Source organism: Salarias fasciatus, chromosome 19 (genome assembly GCF_902148845.1).
Source record: "Salarias fasciatus chromosome 19, fSalaFa1.1, whole genome shotgun sequence".
NCBI lineage: Eukaryota > Metazoa > Chordata > Actinopteri > Blenniiformes > Blenniidae > Salarias > Salarias fasciatus.
The window spans coordinates 14,468,818-14,485,906 of NC_043763.1; the positions used below are offsets into that span (position 1 = coordinate 14,468,818).

Consider the following 17,089-nt stretch of genomic DNA (forward strand, 5'->3'; position numbering starts at 1 on the left):
TAAGTAACACGTGTTCCGGAGCATTTTATCTCTGGAGCAGCCACACACCTTATTAGACACCCCGGTCTAATTAAAATACAGCAGGGCTTTTTTTTTTCTTTCAGAGTGTGTTAGAATGAGCCCCTCCTCGAAGGACTTGGATCACTATTCCAACCAGAAAAAGCCAAATGGAACTTAAAAAAAAAAATTAAGGAAAAGGAAAATTGGCCTATGAATGGGATCCATCCTCAGTTCAATTTTATGCAGTTTAAGTTCCACAAGGATTTTAGAGCTACACATTATCATCAGGGTGGCGTGGTGACACAGTGGTTTGCACTACGGCCTCACAGAGAGAAGGTCATAAGTTCAAATTCCAGATGTGGCCTTTCTGTGTAGAGTTTGCATGTTCTCCTGTGTGTGTGTGTGGGCATTCTCCCGGTACTCTGGTTTCCTCCCATGGTCCAAAAACATCGTTGGTGACCCTAAATTGTGACCTGTCCACAGGATGTCCATAGTAATCTGGGATTGGCTCCAGCGCCTCATGACTGTGAAAAGAATAAAGCAATATCCATTGTGGGGAATAAAGGAAAACTCTTCCAGTGATGGTTATACAAATGTAATTTTTCAAAATGATTCTCACATCTAAAAAGAAAATTGAAAAACGTTGGCAAAAAAACCTGAACCTATAACCCACATTTCTCTGTAAATCTATAAAAATCTTTATTATTTTTCCTCACCTAATCAAAATGTAAAATATATACTTATGTAGAATATTTAATAGGATTGGAAATTACAAGAGGAGGCTCTGTAAGCATGTGGCAGCTTAAGACAGTCAGTCATATTACATTAATTCACAAAGACGTGTAAATGGGATAAAGACAGAGAGGAATTCCAGCGTCACATCACAGCGATGTGATACCGTGCCGGCGATGAGCCGAGACCATTCTGAAGAGGACAGTAGGTATGATATGGTTTCAAATACAAAGTATAATCCTGCCGGAGCTGGCACAGCTTCCACGCTTTATCAGTTTGCCACAGACAGGCACCTCTTGGGCCTCATTTTGAGCAGCTGAATTCAGATCAGCCCACATTCTCAATGTCAAGATGTTATAAATAGCCAGAACTGATTTGTACCGCTCCTCTGGCAGCTAAGATCAGTGCAGTGGGGGGACGTGATGTACTCAGGGATGGATCCACGGGCAGCCTAATAGGGCTGGGATGACACAAAAAAACAACCTTGCTGGTACCAGCATCTAAAAATACGCAAGTACATTGAAAAATATATGTATTCACTCTTACTGCATACAGTACAATTACTGTATTTTACTGGGAATTTGTGTAAAATGTCCAGAGGGAGAAAACAATACTAAATATTTATCTGATGCGCACTTGAAGTCCAAGAAAGGAGACTGGAAAAAGCCTGTTGACTGTTTAATTTTTTAGCGAATTTAGTTTTCCTGAAATATAATATAAAAACTATAACATCAATCTGGTTCCTTTACTTTTGGTTGACTGGTTAAACTGCCAGATTAAAGGTGAATCTATATTAAATCATACATTCCCCAACTGTCTTTTCTTTATTGCTGCGGCTGCTTATTGAGGAAATGTATTCAGACTCGACATTAAACATACTCTAAAGCTTGCTCTTTCCCGCAGGATATATAGGGATGGCATTTTCTCCCCCCAGTTGCCATGGTGAATCGTAGTATCTGAGCTCCATTGATGATGGCTTTGTTACAGTCATCCCACATGTGCTGAACTCGGAGTGAACGGAGGAGCCGAACGATAAAGCCACTCTGATGAGCTTTTCTGGAGGGAGATTTCCATTTCAAAGTTTGAGGCTGCTGTCAGAGTTTCTCAGACTGACATTCATTAGAAGCCAGAATTCCACACTGAGAACAAGCTGAATATTTCAATGAGCAAAAAAAAAAAAACAAAAAAAAAAAAACAAGTAATATATTCAAATAAATTTATTATACATTCATACATCTTGTATACTTCTTCATCCAATTCAGGGTCACAGCAGACACAAAGAGACAGATAATCACCCTAATGTGGCTGCAGGCAATTATTCACCAATTAACCTCAAAAGCAGTTTTTCTTTTTTTTTTTTGTTTTTGGGATTGTGGGAGGAAACTCACACTGTATGAAAGGCGAAAGGCCCGGCCCGCAGCCTCCTCACAGTGACACAAGAGTGCCAACCATTACATCATCTTGTAGCTGTACACACACACACACACACACACACACACACACACACACACACACACACACACACACACACACACACACACACACACACACACACACACACACACACACACACACACACACTACATCCGTACATGCATACACTCAACACACAGACATACTGTTGCATACACTGGTTGAGAGTGAGATCTATTTTAGTGCTTGTTCCTACAGAAAGCTGTGTGACAATAAATCAAGTTTAATTTGTAGCTATATCTCCATAGGTGAGGAGTGTCGAAGTTCTGCAGACGAGCAGAAGATGATAAATCCCGTACATTCAGCACAACGTTGCTGCACTCTGCCTCTTTTGAAAGACAGATACCAGCCACAGCTAGGTGCTGATCGTGACGGAGCATGGCAGGTTCAAAGCCAGCTCAACATATCATTCTGTGTGTGTGTGTGTGTGTGTGTGTGTGTGTGTGTGTGTGTGTGTGTGTGTGTGTGTGTGTGTGTGTGTGTGTGTAGCCAAATTACCACAGAGCATGTTGCAGTGTTGTTAAAGGGAGTACTGGGATCTATAAAAACCACTGCATTGCTATGGAAACTGCAGCTTCGCAGTCAAGTGATTTCAGTTTTTCGCTCACATCTTCAGTGGAAATGACTTCTAACATCAATAACCTGCTGTACTCCTGCTTCCGCAGCTACCCGCCGCTGCTGATAACTGCTCTCAGGACGTGTTGTTTCACCTAATTTGTTTCACAATTTCCCCACAAATCAAGACAATGCTCTCAATTCATTCAGGAGGAAAAGCATCTCCTCACAGCGAAACGATCTGTTTGAAGATGTGGATGAAGCTGAGCATGAAATGGAAGATTACAATGTCCTTGTGAGAACACACCAGCTTAGTCTTCAAATAACTGGAATTAAACTCTAAATGCGTTTGTCTTTTTTGTATTATCTTTTTATTTGAAAGCATGATTTTCATAGAGACTCATGTTATTTCCCGTATTTACAGTTCATCATGCTTGCTTACATTAAATGCATTAATGCGGAATCTTCTCCCGCTGGCTGTAGTGTGTGGACAAGCGCGGCCTTTGAGCGGCCGTGCACGGAGGCTGCAGGAATGTGAGCTCAGCACACTGAGCCTGGGCCGAGTGGGAGGTTTCAGCCGCGGACCTGCAGACAAAGCTGTTTCTCTGTGGCTCACAGTGAGCTCTGCTGGCCTGTCACTACCCATGAGCCTCCTGGACTCGGCCAGACTCCCTGCCCCTCCGCACACGCCTGGAGTTCTGGTGAGCGCGAGACTTGTGATGGCTGCGCAACTTCTTCCCCTGTTTCATCAAATATATTCGATCCAGAAAAAAGTATGCAAAACATGGGGATAACACAGCTAAAAAATATTATATGATATATTTAAGTAGATTTGAAATGCACTTTCCTTTGTAAAACTGTCTTTGATGCAAGAAATATATATAAAAAAGCGTTAACTATGTGCAGATAGTTAATGCTTGATGAGTTAATGATCCTCCAGGGGGGATAAATGAAGCACGTGCAGCTCCAGAGGCGAGGGGGCTTCAGACCCCCGGACTTGGCCTTTTATCATCTTTTTATGTTACTTTAAAATATTAATTCATAGTGGCACTTTTGAAATGCAGAAATTACTCTTTTGTAAAAAATCCACTTATTTGTCTCTTTGATTCTCGATTTTAGACGTTCTAGTTTTTTTTTTTTTTTACAACATATAGTTTTCTTTAGTCAGTACTGTACATTTAGTTAAATAACTTCTATTTACCAGAGATTATTTTCAAACCGAGCAAAGTAAACATGGAATTAGAAGAAAAAAAAGCTGAACTACCAGTGTCAGATCTATTTAATTACATTTTGAAAAGCATCTTCAAGTTGGAAAAGTTCTCTATAGAAATGTATTAATAATTATGTGACCACGTGGCCATCCATCTGAACCCGATATAACAGCCAAACTGCACAAAACCTTCCAAAAGTTGCAGTTCTATGTATTATTTCATTATTTCTTGAAGTTCTGACATTGTGAAGTGATTTTTTTAACGTTACTTTAATCATGTAATAACTTATTAGATTACGTTATCATGACGATGGCTCAAATATCCTATTACACTACTGGAAAATTATTACATTAGGTGCTTTACACTGAGAAAAATCCACAATTATTACATTACTGGCTGTTACAATGGTGGAAATAATTACCTCTTTAAACTGAAATATTCAAAGAACAGCATGTTAGAATATCAGAGAGAACACGTTAGCATGCTGGATATGTCAAATTGCTTGTGTAATTCCATATACCTATATTGAATATAAGGATACTTTTGGCAGCATATCCAAAAATCAAATGTTGATCATTTTGTAGCAGCTTCTCTTTTAACAAGTTGTGTTTTTACACGGCGGAGCGGTGTTGCGGTGGTGGATGCAGTCAGTGGTCTTAACGTCCTCCTGAAATATGCAAACCCTTTCCTGAGAGTAGGTGGTTTAAACTCCTTACATAAACCCTGCAATTCCAAAAAGGTTGAGATGATCAGTAGTATGTAGACAAACAGGAACAAGCACTGAATGGGAAATCTTATAAACACACGAGACACAAGACAACGTATGTCAAATGAAAACCTTAATTTTCAAGAGAAAATAGAAAATTGAGGAGACATTCAGACAAAAGTTTTTTAAAAAAAGAAGAGTTTTGAAAAGGTTGGGACAGGAGGGGAAATAAAAACAGGATGCAATAATAAGCAAATCCCTTAAACCCAGATTTTATTCACAATAAACAGCATGTCAGGTGATAGAAGGGAGGCAGTTTATCATATCAAAAAAAAACAAAAAACAATCAGATCCTAGAAACACATCTCCAATAGCTGAGGCGGGGAAAAGCTGATTGAGCCGGTTGTTTAAAGACGGTCAGGAGTGAAAAAGCTCTTGGGTGTTGTGGTGGTGTGGGGCTGCAGGTTGCACACGGAAAGGCACCATCGCTGCTAAACCGCATCAGGAGGTATTAGAACATTCTATTCTCTTCAGGGAAGGACTTGCATAGTTCAGCAAGACAAAGTTAGACCACAAATCACACCCGGAGCGACAACATTGTTTCAGCGGAGAGAAGCGTCGCCGCAATCAAACTCAAAGCAGTTTCGGTTTATATTTACACATAATCGTGTCCTTTCACTTCAGTTTAACACGCCATCCCAACTTTTGCAGTTCGGGTTGTAAAATGTAGCTCTAGCACATAATTCATACAATGCAGTCATTTTAAACACTTTTCTTTCGCTCTGAGGCAACATGTCTCCGGAGCAGAAATTCCTTTGGCAACATTTTGTATTCACAGTAAAACTGGTAGAAAACTAGGAAATTCATAAGGTTTTTTTTTCTTCCCCCCCAACATGACACAATTTAAAAAAAAAAAAAGAAGCATAAAACAAAATGAAAAAGAAAAAAAGAAAAATAACGTTACTGGCTGAATGTCTTCCAAACCCTGGGGGAAATGCAGTCGTGGGTTGGAGGGTATTTTCTCTGAATAAAGTCTGTTTGGTCCCATCAAACCGCTGTGATCCACTCACAGCGGCAAAACTCCTCTACCTGAAGAAACTAAAGGCACTCGTATTACAAGTCCGACTGACTTGAGAAACTGCTATGTTTTCTTTCTTTTCTTTTTTTTTTTGTCAGTGAGCAGATTTGTACTTGAAGAAGTCTGCAGTGGAAACACTACACACGTCCACGTCTTCAGAAGACATTTCCAACACAAACTGACAATGTTTGGACTGTAAGCAACACTTATCAGGCCCACACGGCTGCAGATCAGAGCGCCATCATTCAGAGGTGACACGCCGGGCGACTGCTGGTTGAATATTTCCCATAAAAAAAAAAAAAATATTAACACCTGTAGGAAATCGCCCCTTGGTGCTAATTAGATCTTTAGTCTGCAACCATCATAATCGTTTTTGTTTGTGTCTTCTTAATATTATTTCATCTCAACAGTTAAAAAGATAAAAATCATGCTGTGTGAAGGCGTCTCTCTGACCCTCAGATTATTTCTGCTGCTCGGCCACCCTGCAGCCTTGAGATGACTCAACTATTGTAACATCTGCTGATCTGAGCAGGACCTTAGAGGGCATCAAAGTGTCGTCGATTCATTCGCTGACAGCCAGCAGCACATTCACACAGCCCAGGCACTAGACTTGCTTCTTTTTGTGTGTTAACCTTGAGTTGACATTGATTTGCTGTGCTTCTTATCCCCTCCTGACAGACCAGAAGCTTTAAGATCTAATCAGACTCCACTTATCAGCTGCGGGTTGTTGTTTTACAACAAATAGGGAAATACTGCATTCTGTCGTTGTTCTGCAACCTGTCAAGATGACCGGGAACAAAATATCTCAACATGCAGCCGCCCTCCCGGCCCGCGGTTCAGTTTGGTCCAGTCGTACGCAGGTGTTTCTCATCTGCTTTCTTACGTGACAAAAATTATCATGACACAGAGTCGATATCAAAACAAGCTTTTCTCTCTTTCCCAGCAGCTCCCCTAACCTGTGGCTCGTCGCACGAATCCATTCAGGCTTCAGTCGCTAGAAAGCAACAAGCAGCGCTGACGCCTACTTGCCAACAATCCCAGTTAACAAAATACTGGATCCTCTTTTAGGAGTTAAAGTTCACATCCAAAACAATGAGAACTTCCACGTTAGATGGACTTTTTTTTCTTGTACGGTCATCCTGATACACTGCAGTCCAGCCAGGCGGAGGACGAGGAGTCGGAGGTGCGGTCGGCCTGCCGGTCCTAGCTGTGGTGCAGGTTCTGACTCTTGATCAGACTCAGTTTGCTCTTCAGGCCCTGGCAGCGGACCAGCAGGTTGCCGTTGTCCTCCAGCAGCTTGCTGTGCTCCTGGATGAGCCGAGATGAGGTCTGCTGCTCCCGCTGGTCCTGCTCCAGCTCGGCCATCAGCTCCTGTCTGGACAGACGCGGCGTTGCAGGGCGGGGCGGAGTGAGTCGTCTGCAGCCGCGTAAAATCAGCAACCTGTAGAGAAAGACCGACTTACTTTTTCCTTGCGAAGCGAGCGATCTCCGACTGAACTTTGAGGTACTCCTGAGCCATCCGGATGTGCTGCTCGAACACGGCCATGGACTCTTTGGAGTTGGGACACGGAGCGAGAGGCTAAGAGCAGAGACACAGCTTAGAGGCCTGATGTGACACCGAACAGGGATCCAAATAAAGATAACATTAAAATGAGAAACTAAACCGATTTATAAAAACCAAAAACCAAATAAGAAGAAAAAAAAGTTGTGGAAACTTTGAAGCAGCACCGTGAAACAATGAGCTGCATGTTTCAATTAAAGTAATGAGATGTCATTTCCAACCAAAATGACTAATGACTTCGACAGCGTGAAGGGCATTTATAAAGGGTATTAAAAAAAAAAAAGAAGTAAAAAAGTGAACTCAACCATAAATTTTGAAGTTTCTTGCAGTTTTTGCCAGGAAGAGGCATAAACACATAAAAAACGTTCCACTGAAGGGAACAGCACATATATCTCACACACAGTGGCACCACTGACTGTCAGGTAAGGTTGAAGGAACTGGAGCAGCTCACTGCTGCGTCTATTTCAAATTAGATTTTGTTATTAACTCTATTTCTTTTAATCAAGAAGCCCATATATTCTACTGCTGATCATTTTCTTCATTATCGACTGTCTGCTGAAACACACTACTGATAAAAAAAGAGTTAATAGGTCTAAAAGTGGCATTAAATTGTAAATTTGAACATTCCAGTCTGTTTGAGGTAATTGGCTCCGACATTTCTGCACTTACTTGCAGCTGGTGATCCAGTTTCAGGTAGGCCATGGGAAAGGAGCCGTCTATTCCGTTGGTAGCTAAACACACATTGACACAAACATAAGCGATGCAGCCATTGTGCAGTCCTGCAGAACAAAGCCTGAGCCTGCAGAAACCAGCTGATCGCAGCAGTGTGTTGCCCCTTGGTGGTGCGCGGTGAGCGGTGCACTTCAGCCAAAGCGCTGATGCTTTGTGTGCGCGGTAACCTTTGTATCGTCACGCTCATAACTCATCTTGCGCCACAGAATATTTGGAAAGGGATTTTATGGGATTTGTCGTGCGTTGGTATAAAGAACTATTTAAAGGACTCAGGCTTACAGGAGGATCAGAGCTCATCCATACACAAAAGCTCCTCTTACCATTACATTAGATCAGTGGTTTTTAAAGTGGAGGGTGGGTTTCCCTTTGAGGGGCACTGGAGAGATTTAGGCAGCAGGGAAAAATCAGAGGGTGATGGAGAAGCCTTTCCCATCATGATAACAGCCATCAACAACATCTTATAGAGCAAAAAATATAAGAATTCAGCCTTAACTCACAAATTACTGCCTAATATTAGAGAAAGTATGTGCAAGAGTGGCAGTTTGAGGCAGCAGGGATGCAATGTGATTCAGATCAAGAGGGACTTGTCCTCTTACAACATAACCACAGACATACGTGGAACTGGAATTTCAGGTCCACTAAAGGAACATCACAATCGTACAATCTTTAAAAAAACAAAACAGCCCTGCACCCAAGAACTCCGAGCTGCTCTTGTTATCCTACTGATCTCCTGAGGATCAATACCTGTGGGGCTTAAAGTCATCCTCAGCTCCGACTGGCTGCTGGCGGTTCCTGGGCTGGTGGAGTACGTGGGGCTCTGGGAGCGTCCTGGCTGAGAATCCACGTTAGAAACCCGGGACAGACCGGTCCGCAGCGTGGCAGTCTGACGGTGGGAGGAGGGGGTCAGAAAATAGCTGAAAATATTCAAGCAGTTGGAGTTTGCACAGTTAGCGCGGTTACATTACCTTGGAAGGTTTGAAAGGCAGTGGGAATTTGGACTCGAAGCTTTTCAGTGTTTCCTCTCTGCCCACCGAGTTCCTGCGCTCTGGGCTGTCGTCGCTCCGGTTACTGTTGAAGGTGCCGTCAGCACAGGTCCCTGCAGACATCACCTGATCAGCTACCACGTCCGCGCCGCGAAACCGGCACAAAACACACCCTGCAGAGCTGTCGACCAAAGACAATCCCCAGCTTTAGGTCACCTGTACTTGTGGCTGAGGAGGAGCCGCTTCTGCTGGCTGAAGACTGGTGAGCCAGGTTGAGTGGTTCCTCAGATCCTGGGAAGTACTGCAAGATCCACACACACACACACACACACACACACACACACACACACATACAGCTTTGAAAAGGGGTTATCACACAACTTTCACTCTGCATATAGAAGCATATATATGACTCCTGTCTGGTATCTCTCTCAAGCCTCGTCCCATAATCTCCTCCCCTTCGAGCTGCTTCGACAGGAACCCACACAGGGCTCTGGAAATGCCATGAGAGGAGAGAGGAAAACCCTACACCTGTGCTACTACCATGGGAGGATTGGTTTTTCTTGGCACAGCCACTTTAAAAACACCTGCGCTACTGTGGCTGCATTTTTCATTCAGTTGGGTTCGAGCACAGGGTGAAGCCTCTTCAAGGTGAGCCTGGGAAGCTGAGTCAGGGCGCGGGGCCGCGCGGCTCAGGGGGGCGGCTGGAGGGAACAGCAGGGGCGAGGGACTAAAGCCGATTTAGGGAAACATTGACAGACAGGGGTAATCAGCACAGCTGCTTCTGCAGGGAGAAGATAATTAATCATCTCCTCCTCTTATACTGCAGCAGATTAGAAGCTGAGACTTCAGACACAGTCGGGACAAGCAGGTCTGAACACGAGCTGGATCATGGATGCTTTACATGCAAACTGGACTCCTGCAAAACAACGCGTTTATGCACAGATGCTACCTTCATGAGACCGCTCATGGTGTTCTTGACCTCGCTCATGGACGGCCTCTGGCTGGGCTCCTTGTCCCAGCAGCGAGTCATAAGAGTCTCGATGGGCTCGGGAAGATCTCGGATCAGGGGGGGCCGTGTACCTGCAGCACAGGGGGGAACACACTGGAGTCTGGCAACGCTGCAGGTGGTTGACTGACATATTCCTCTAGACAGAAGCCTGCCAGACACTTTGGTTCTTTTTCTCCATGAGGCACATGTGCAGAAACCTCCCTCGAGATCCTGACACAGACTTAAAGTCGATTTATCTCTAAGTAGGATACCATGTTACTAGGTCCTTCCTCACCTCTGTGAACGGCCCACATAATGCAGAAGGCAGAGCCTCCGATCTCATCGAAGGGCTTCTTGCGTGTGATGACCTCCCACAGGATGATTCCCCAGCTGAACACGTCGCACTTCTCGCTGTAGTTACTGCCTGAAGGTCACACACACACACACACACACACGAAATGTCTTAGCGAAAATGATATTTACCACCGGAAAACAAGTGACATTGACACTCAATTTGTAAAGCGCTCTGGCAGGATCGACCCCTCTTCTTATTTCTTTCATTCTATCAGACACCAGACTGTAATGTTGAATCTACTAACAACAAATATACAGGAGCAGAAGGAGAAATGAGAATACCGACCTTCAAACACTTCCGGGGCCATCCAGGCTGCGCTGCCTTTATTGTTGGTCATGTAGGTCTGAATGTCACACGCTGTTCCAAAGTCACAGATCTTCAGCACCGTGCCACGAGCCACCAGGAGCAGGCTGCAAAACAACAGATGCAGATCACATTTCTGCTGTTTTACTTTAAGTAGAAAAGTTTGGTCCGCTACAAAGTGTAGGGCCAAAACTAATGTGTATATCAATGATATTTTTAATGTATCTCAATCCCTAAAACTCATTCTTTTTGCGGATGAGACAAACATATTCTATAGTAGTAATGACTACCATGAGCTTGTACAAACTGTGAACATGGAACTCAAAATAAAAAAAACTGGATGGATATAAGTAAACTATCTCTAAATATAAGTAAAAACTAAGGTAATGATGTTTGTTAATTTTACAACAAAGTCATTTCTGCAAATAGTTATTGAAGGTACTGAAATTGAAAATGTTTGCGAGAATGAATTTTCAGGTATCGTAATTGATAATAAATTGTCTTGGAAAGCACATATAAAACATATAAAAACAAAAATATCCAAAAGCCTCTATATTATAAACAAAATAAAACAATGCCTTGATGCAAATTCCCTCCGTACTGTGTACTGTACGCTGGTACTCCCATACCTCACGTATTGTGTGGAGGTGTGGGGGAACACTTACCAGTGAAAATATATCCCCTAGTCATAATGCAGAAACGAGCTGTGCGGATCATACACGAGGTTAGATTTCTAGAACATACTCACAATCTTTTTATTCTGTCTAAGTTATTAAAATTCAATGATCTTGTGAAATATAACACATCAATTACTCTGTACAAAGCATTTAATAAAACATTGCCAAATAATATACAACAGTTTTTCAAATTAAAAGAGACAGTTCATAATTTAAGAGTGTATGCAAATTTCAAAATACCAGAAACAAAATCTACCCGTAAACGTTTTTGTGTATCTGTATGTGGGGTTAAGTTGTGGAACAACCTGGACACTCAACACAAGCAATGCCAAAACGTTCATAGATTCAAACTCCAATATAAACGTACAGTTTGGTCGCAGTATATAGAATGTGGGTCTTGAATTCACATCAACATTACTGAGTGTGTTTATGTTGTTTCTTTACCATTCCTGGTATACTGTTCATTACCATTGTTGGTATACTTGTATTCAAGTATATATATATGTTATCTGTTACCAATGGTAACGCCACCTTGTTTCAAAGTTTTTGTTATGTAGATCCAAATCAATGAATTATTAATCTCTATGTGTGTACCTGCAACTATGGAAGTGAGAATTTTTTCTGATTATAATAAGGATAATCGGGGGAGGGATTAAATATGTTTTCTTCTTCCCACTCCCTTTCAGGCATAATGAAATCCTCTGTTATCTGGTTATTTGTTATATTGTTTTTTGCTTTTGTGAATATGTTTCCTTTACTTTGTGCATTATTGTACAGCAATTGTCTGAAACTAATAAATACAATACAAAGTGTCTGTCTGAATGCAACACTGTCAAACAAATGACTCATATAACATCGTGTATCTATTTTTCTTATTTAGAACTCTAAAAACTAAAAAGCAAAGTAGCCATGTACAGTAAAAGTTTACAGCCAGACATTCATCGCAGTTCAAAATGTGTCTGATTAGATGCAAAACACTTAAATATGGTAGATGTATGAATATTTGTTATACTTTCACTGTCATGCAAGAACTAACTTTTGCATTTTGGTGCCATCTCCTGGATTTTTAAATCTATGACATTAAATGTGGTAAAGATTTTCGAATCCTAAATGTCTGGAATGGTCAGGAATGATATGACCAAGCTAACATTAAGTGTTTTAACTTCAAAATCAACACCATGACCGAGGACTGCTGGTGACAAATGCACCATGGGAAAACAAGCACTCTGGGAACACACACGTGTTTCGTTTAACTTTACTTGGCCATAAAGACAGTCTTACTTGGGCGGTTTGAGGTCTCTGTGAATCAAGGCCTTTGGCTTCATGGCGTGGAGATAAGCCACTCCCTGGGCGCACTGCAGACACCAGCTCATTGCGTGGGATGCTGTGTAGTGAGGCTGAGGGTCTGCGCTGTGCAGGACTGTTAGACACACAATATATAGCAAGACAGTACATGACACATTCATATTTTGACAATAAGTGCATTTTAAAATCGTGTGTTAAATGAGGACGACTAGACTGCAGGTAAATTCCACCGTATTGTAACCCCATGTCTATATTTAGGTGCTAAGAGTCTATACAATTTCTTCTGGATGAAATAAGACTTACGGTTATATAAAGAGCCACATTCAGCATACTCCATGACCAGACAGACCTGAGAACACAGATGGTGTGAAGTTAAAGCACAACAACGTCAATATCACTGCTGAACATCCTGCAATGACCCAAAAACAAGAAAGATTCAAATACAATTGTAGAAAACTCAATCTTCTGATGAAAGGATATTGCACAGCAGGTTTGTGTCTCTTCTACCTGGAGTCCTGCTATAAAACCTCAGCTCGGCGCCAGCAGATCTGAAAGAATCGAACTTCTTTCATGTTGAGAATATCTCAAATATGAGAACTCGGTGACTATTTTTACAACCCTTTCATCGTCACATCTGTCTCTGGAGACTGCGGTAAATATACTTTCTGTGTGGTGAGAGCACTTCCTTCCCTTTAAACAAAGATGTTTTATGATGAGAGTGTTTTATTGTACACACTGTATGCTCCGCACTGGGTGTGTGCGGGCAGCTGTGCGCCCTAAATTCTCATAATGTGTCAAACCAGTTACCAATTTATGTTTGAAAGCCAGGGTTCCTGATATTTTTCACATAAGATATAATGTAATTGTAACAGGTCTTGATTTTAAATAGGAAGGAGCTTCCGTGGGAAAAATCTGGGCGTCAGGGGATTGATTGCCTTATCTAAGCAAAAATGTGTTATTCGAGTATTCCCGAAGGAAATCATGAGAAAGAATAAATAACTGGAGGCTAAACTTATTCAATATTTTGTTAAAGCACTTATTTTTGGAGCTGAATTGATTTGTAAGTGCAAATGGGACAAATAGAAGTGATGAAATGCGCTTTTGTTGACATATTTGTATGTAACTGTTCTGACAGTGGAAAAGATAAGAGCATATTTCTATATTTTCTGAGAGCCACGGGGCAAAGGAGACAGATCGTCGCTCGTGCTATTTGCGACTCTTTAATAATGCGTGCCTCATTAGCTTCTCCGCTGACACACGCCACCTTTCAACAGCTGTCGCAAGTCGATAAACAGACGTTGGCATAAACCTGATGACAAGTGAGGGAGAGAGGATTTCAAAAATAATGTCTGAATAATGGAATTTCAAAGTGCTGCTGAATCCAGCCCAAGTTTTTTTTTTTTTTTTTTTTTTTTTGGTTTTCCCAGCTCTGAAATCCACTTTAGGAGTGACGGGTTAATGGTATCAGGGGCGCCGATGTGTTTTCCAACATGTGCTGTGTTTGCTTGGCAGTGCTGCAGACTCACCGGATTGTCACAGGAGCCGTACAGCTTAACAATGTTGGGATGATTCACCCGGGAGAGCTGGCGGAGCTGTGTGTACACAAACACAGACAGGTGAGAAGAATAGAAACCGCATGTTGGAACTTAGAGAAACAGAAAGGTCACATTTTGGGCTAATGTTGTATTTACACATTTTTTTTTTGTAGCCATTAAGTTGGTTTCCATTTACTATTTGTATTCTTTTGTAACCAAGTGAACAGAAAAATCTTCCATACTAAATAAACTAATTAGAGAAGTTCAAATAGCTCCCAGAGTTGTAATAATATTTCTCTTTGCCTTTACCAAAATGGATACAAATGTCATTTCCAAGGCAGTGGATGTCCATGAATATAAATTAAATCAAATCTGGTAAGTCAAGTTGGAACAGAGGATGCTTCAAATGCTTAAACTGAAGACTTTAGAAGTTGCACCTGAGCACAGAATTTCAGCAGTTTTAGTATCAAAAACTTTGTGTACATATCTTTATAGGGGTGCACAGTTACAAAGACAGTTGTCACTGTATTATAAAAAGGTGATAGAACCAAAACTTACCGGTATTTTGATAAGAGCTTTAAATTGCAGAATATCTCAGCATGTTTTACACTACGCATGACTTGTGCTGAAATATTGCAGTTCTTTTGCAACACTGCTTAGGATTCTGGTGAAATTTGCTGAAAAATAGCCTTTATTCTCTCCACTGACATTTTTAAACTATGCCAGGTCGTCTCTCAGGGGGAACTGGGTCTTTATTTACACTCAGGAGTCTGAATATTAACCTCTTTAAGCGAGATTCAAACTACATAAATGAGAAGTTGAATCTCTAAAATGGACACAGGCTCTTGGAGGTTCCACCTGAACATTAAGCATTTGAGCTCCTTAAAACTGGGTCAGACTTTAAACTTGATTTTGATCTAAATGTGTAAGACCTGACCAGAACTCTTAAAAACACACCTGGCTCTTGATCTGTGGACTCTTGATTGTTAAAATCAGATCTGGGTTGTTTAAAAGACATTCAGATTCTTCCTACCCGAGTTTAACTCTCTGATTTTTACTTTTTTAAATCCAGAGCTGAGCTTGCTGAAAACAAGACTGAGTTCAAACAAAACCCAGAATGTTCAAAACATCAGGATTCATCAAACTACACTTGGATTTTATAGAAACAAAACTAACTGGAGCAGACACACACTTTGCTCTTCCAAACTGTTGTTAAAAAGTAAAAGACACATGGCAGTGGCTTCCAGATCCACCCTGATCTCAGTCCTCAGATCAGGAGGGGGATCCTGTGAGGCTGTGAACCATGTCAAGCACGAGGAAGGCAGAGTTTGGTGTTTTGCAGTAGAAACCGTTCTCAGTACCTCCACGAGGAAGGCGTTCCTCTCGTTGTCACTCTCGATGGTCTTGATGGCCACATCCTTCCCTTTCCACTGAGCTTTGAAGACCACCCCGAAAGTCCCTCTGCCAACAGCCTGGGGGGGAGAAAAGAGGTGAGGCAGGGAGGGGGGGCTTCACTTCTCTAACTTCCAGACTGCTGTACAGTTTACGAGTGTCTGTGGAAAAAGCTGGGAGCTTGTTGTTTGCTGCTCGTGAGCTCCAGCTGTCACGTTCAGGCCTCGCGGCTCTTCTCACTGAAACCTCGCGGCTAGACGCGCTTTTCCTGCCTTTTCCCGGACCCCCTCTTATCCCAGCAGAGCTAGCGTTACTTTCCCCTGTTCGCCCACTCTTACCGCTTCGACCTGGATGTCTTCATACTGGATGTCCTCGAACACGCAGGCAGCGGCGGCAGCAGCGGTGGCGGCCGTGGTCTCCGCCATGGCGGCTGCGGCGCGGCGGCTCTCCTCGGCGAAGCCAAAGCCGCTCCCGGGGCTGTGTTATCGGGGCCACGACGTCGCACTGGCCGCAGTCAGACGGTCCTCATCTATCTGTTGCTGCTGAGAAATCAGGAAGTGAGCAGCAGGAGGAGGAGGAGGAGGAGGAGGAGCGGAGGCTGTGGACGCCTCCGAGCTGCACACAAGCACCGCAACCGAGCCGCTACAAACCGACATCACCCCGAACCAGGGCCAGAATGCACTTTATACCGCTATCCTGTGTCTACTAACTCAGAACTACACCTGGAGAGACTTGTCTGACTTCAGTGTTGGAAGCTGGGGTTGATTCGGAGTCTTGAATGCAGCTTTGTTTGGGTCCTGCATGTGCGGCCTCCTCCACCAGGGGGCGACAAGCACGAGCTGCAGGAGTTCATACTGTCTGCTGCTTTGGCAGCGATCCACTGCTCAGATAATGAAGCCCTAATCCGCGCACATATTGGCGCCCAGCGGAAATAATCAATCTAAAATATCTTATTGATCACATCAACTGCATTCAGACACTGATTGCAAGACCTTCCTGCTGTTAGACCCCCCCTTCCTCTTTGGCAGAAGCAAAGCCCAACTCCATCATTCAGTACCTGCAGGTTGCAGCATCCAGAAGGTTGATCCACATTTCAAACACTGGACTTATATATACATATATATTGAAAATATTAAATGCATAATCACGTTATATTGTATTACTATTATTTGTTTCAATAGAATGACAGTGACTCTCAGTATCTGTCTGCCCTTCACTCTATAGCAACATTATCCACCCATCCATCCATGCCCAGGAACTGAAACACAGTGAGCATGTCCTGGACTCTGCTCAGTGCCAGTACTTTGGAGTGTTTCACGGTTTTGTCCTGGAATACTGCAAAAGCTGCCCTACATATCAGCTGAAACAACTTCAAGTCACCAGGCCCCCCCAGCAGTAAAACTCATGCATGTCAGCAAACAATGAAAAGCACTGAATTGAATCATTTTGTTAAGTTTATTCATATGTTCAGTGTTTACAGGTCACAGACATACGAATTAA

The 17,089-nt window shown here is 42.5% G+C and overlaps 1 protein-coding gene across 2 annotated transcripts; it reads right to left on the minus strand.

The window, feature by feature from the left end:
* Window positions 1–4,927: 4,927 nt before the first annotated feature.
* On the minus strand, window positions 4,928–16,171 carry LOC115406915 (mitogen-activated protein kinase kinase kinase 7-like). 2 transcript variants are annotated; one of them, XM_030117189.1, is made up of 14 exons: window positions 15,928–16,169; window positions 15,559–15,669; window positions 14,189–14,254; window positions 12,966–13,011; window positions 12,639–12,777; window positions 10,663–10,787; window positions 10,318–10,446; window positions 9,984–10,114; window positions 9,248–9,332; window positions 9,014–9,144; window positions 8,793–8,931; window positions 7,986–8,047; window positions 7,219–7,334; window positions 4,928–7,130 (listed from the first exon to the last, which is right to left on the minus strand). In XM_030117189.1, the coding sequence occupies exons 1-14, from the start codon at window positions 16,012–16,014 to the stop codon at window positions 6,959–6,961; spliced, it is 1,539 nt and encodes a 512-aa protein (XP_029973049.1). In that variant the 5' UTR covers window positions 16,015–16,169; the 3' UTR covers window positions 4,928–6,958. The 2 variants fall into 2 exon arrangements, with proteins under 2 accessions (XP_029973049.1, XP_029973050.1); XM_030117190.1 differs by having other exon boundaries at window positions 7,032–7,130; window positions 7,215–7,334; window positions 15,928–16,171.
* Window positions 16,172–17,089: the final 918 nt, after the last annotated feature.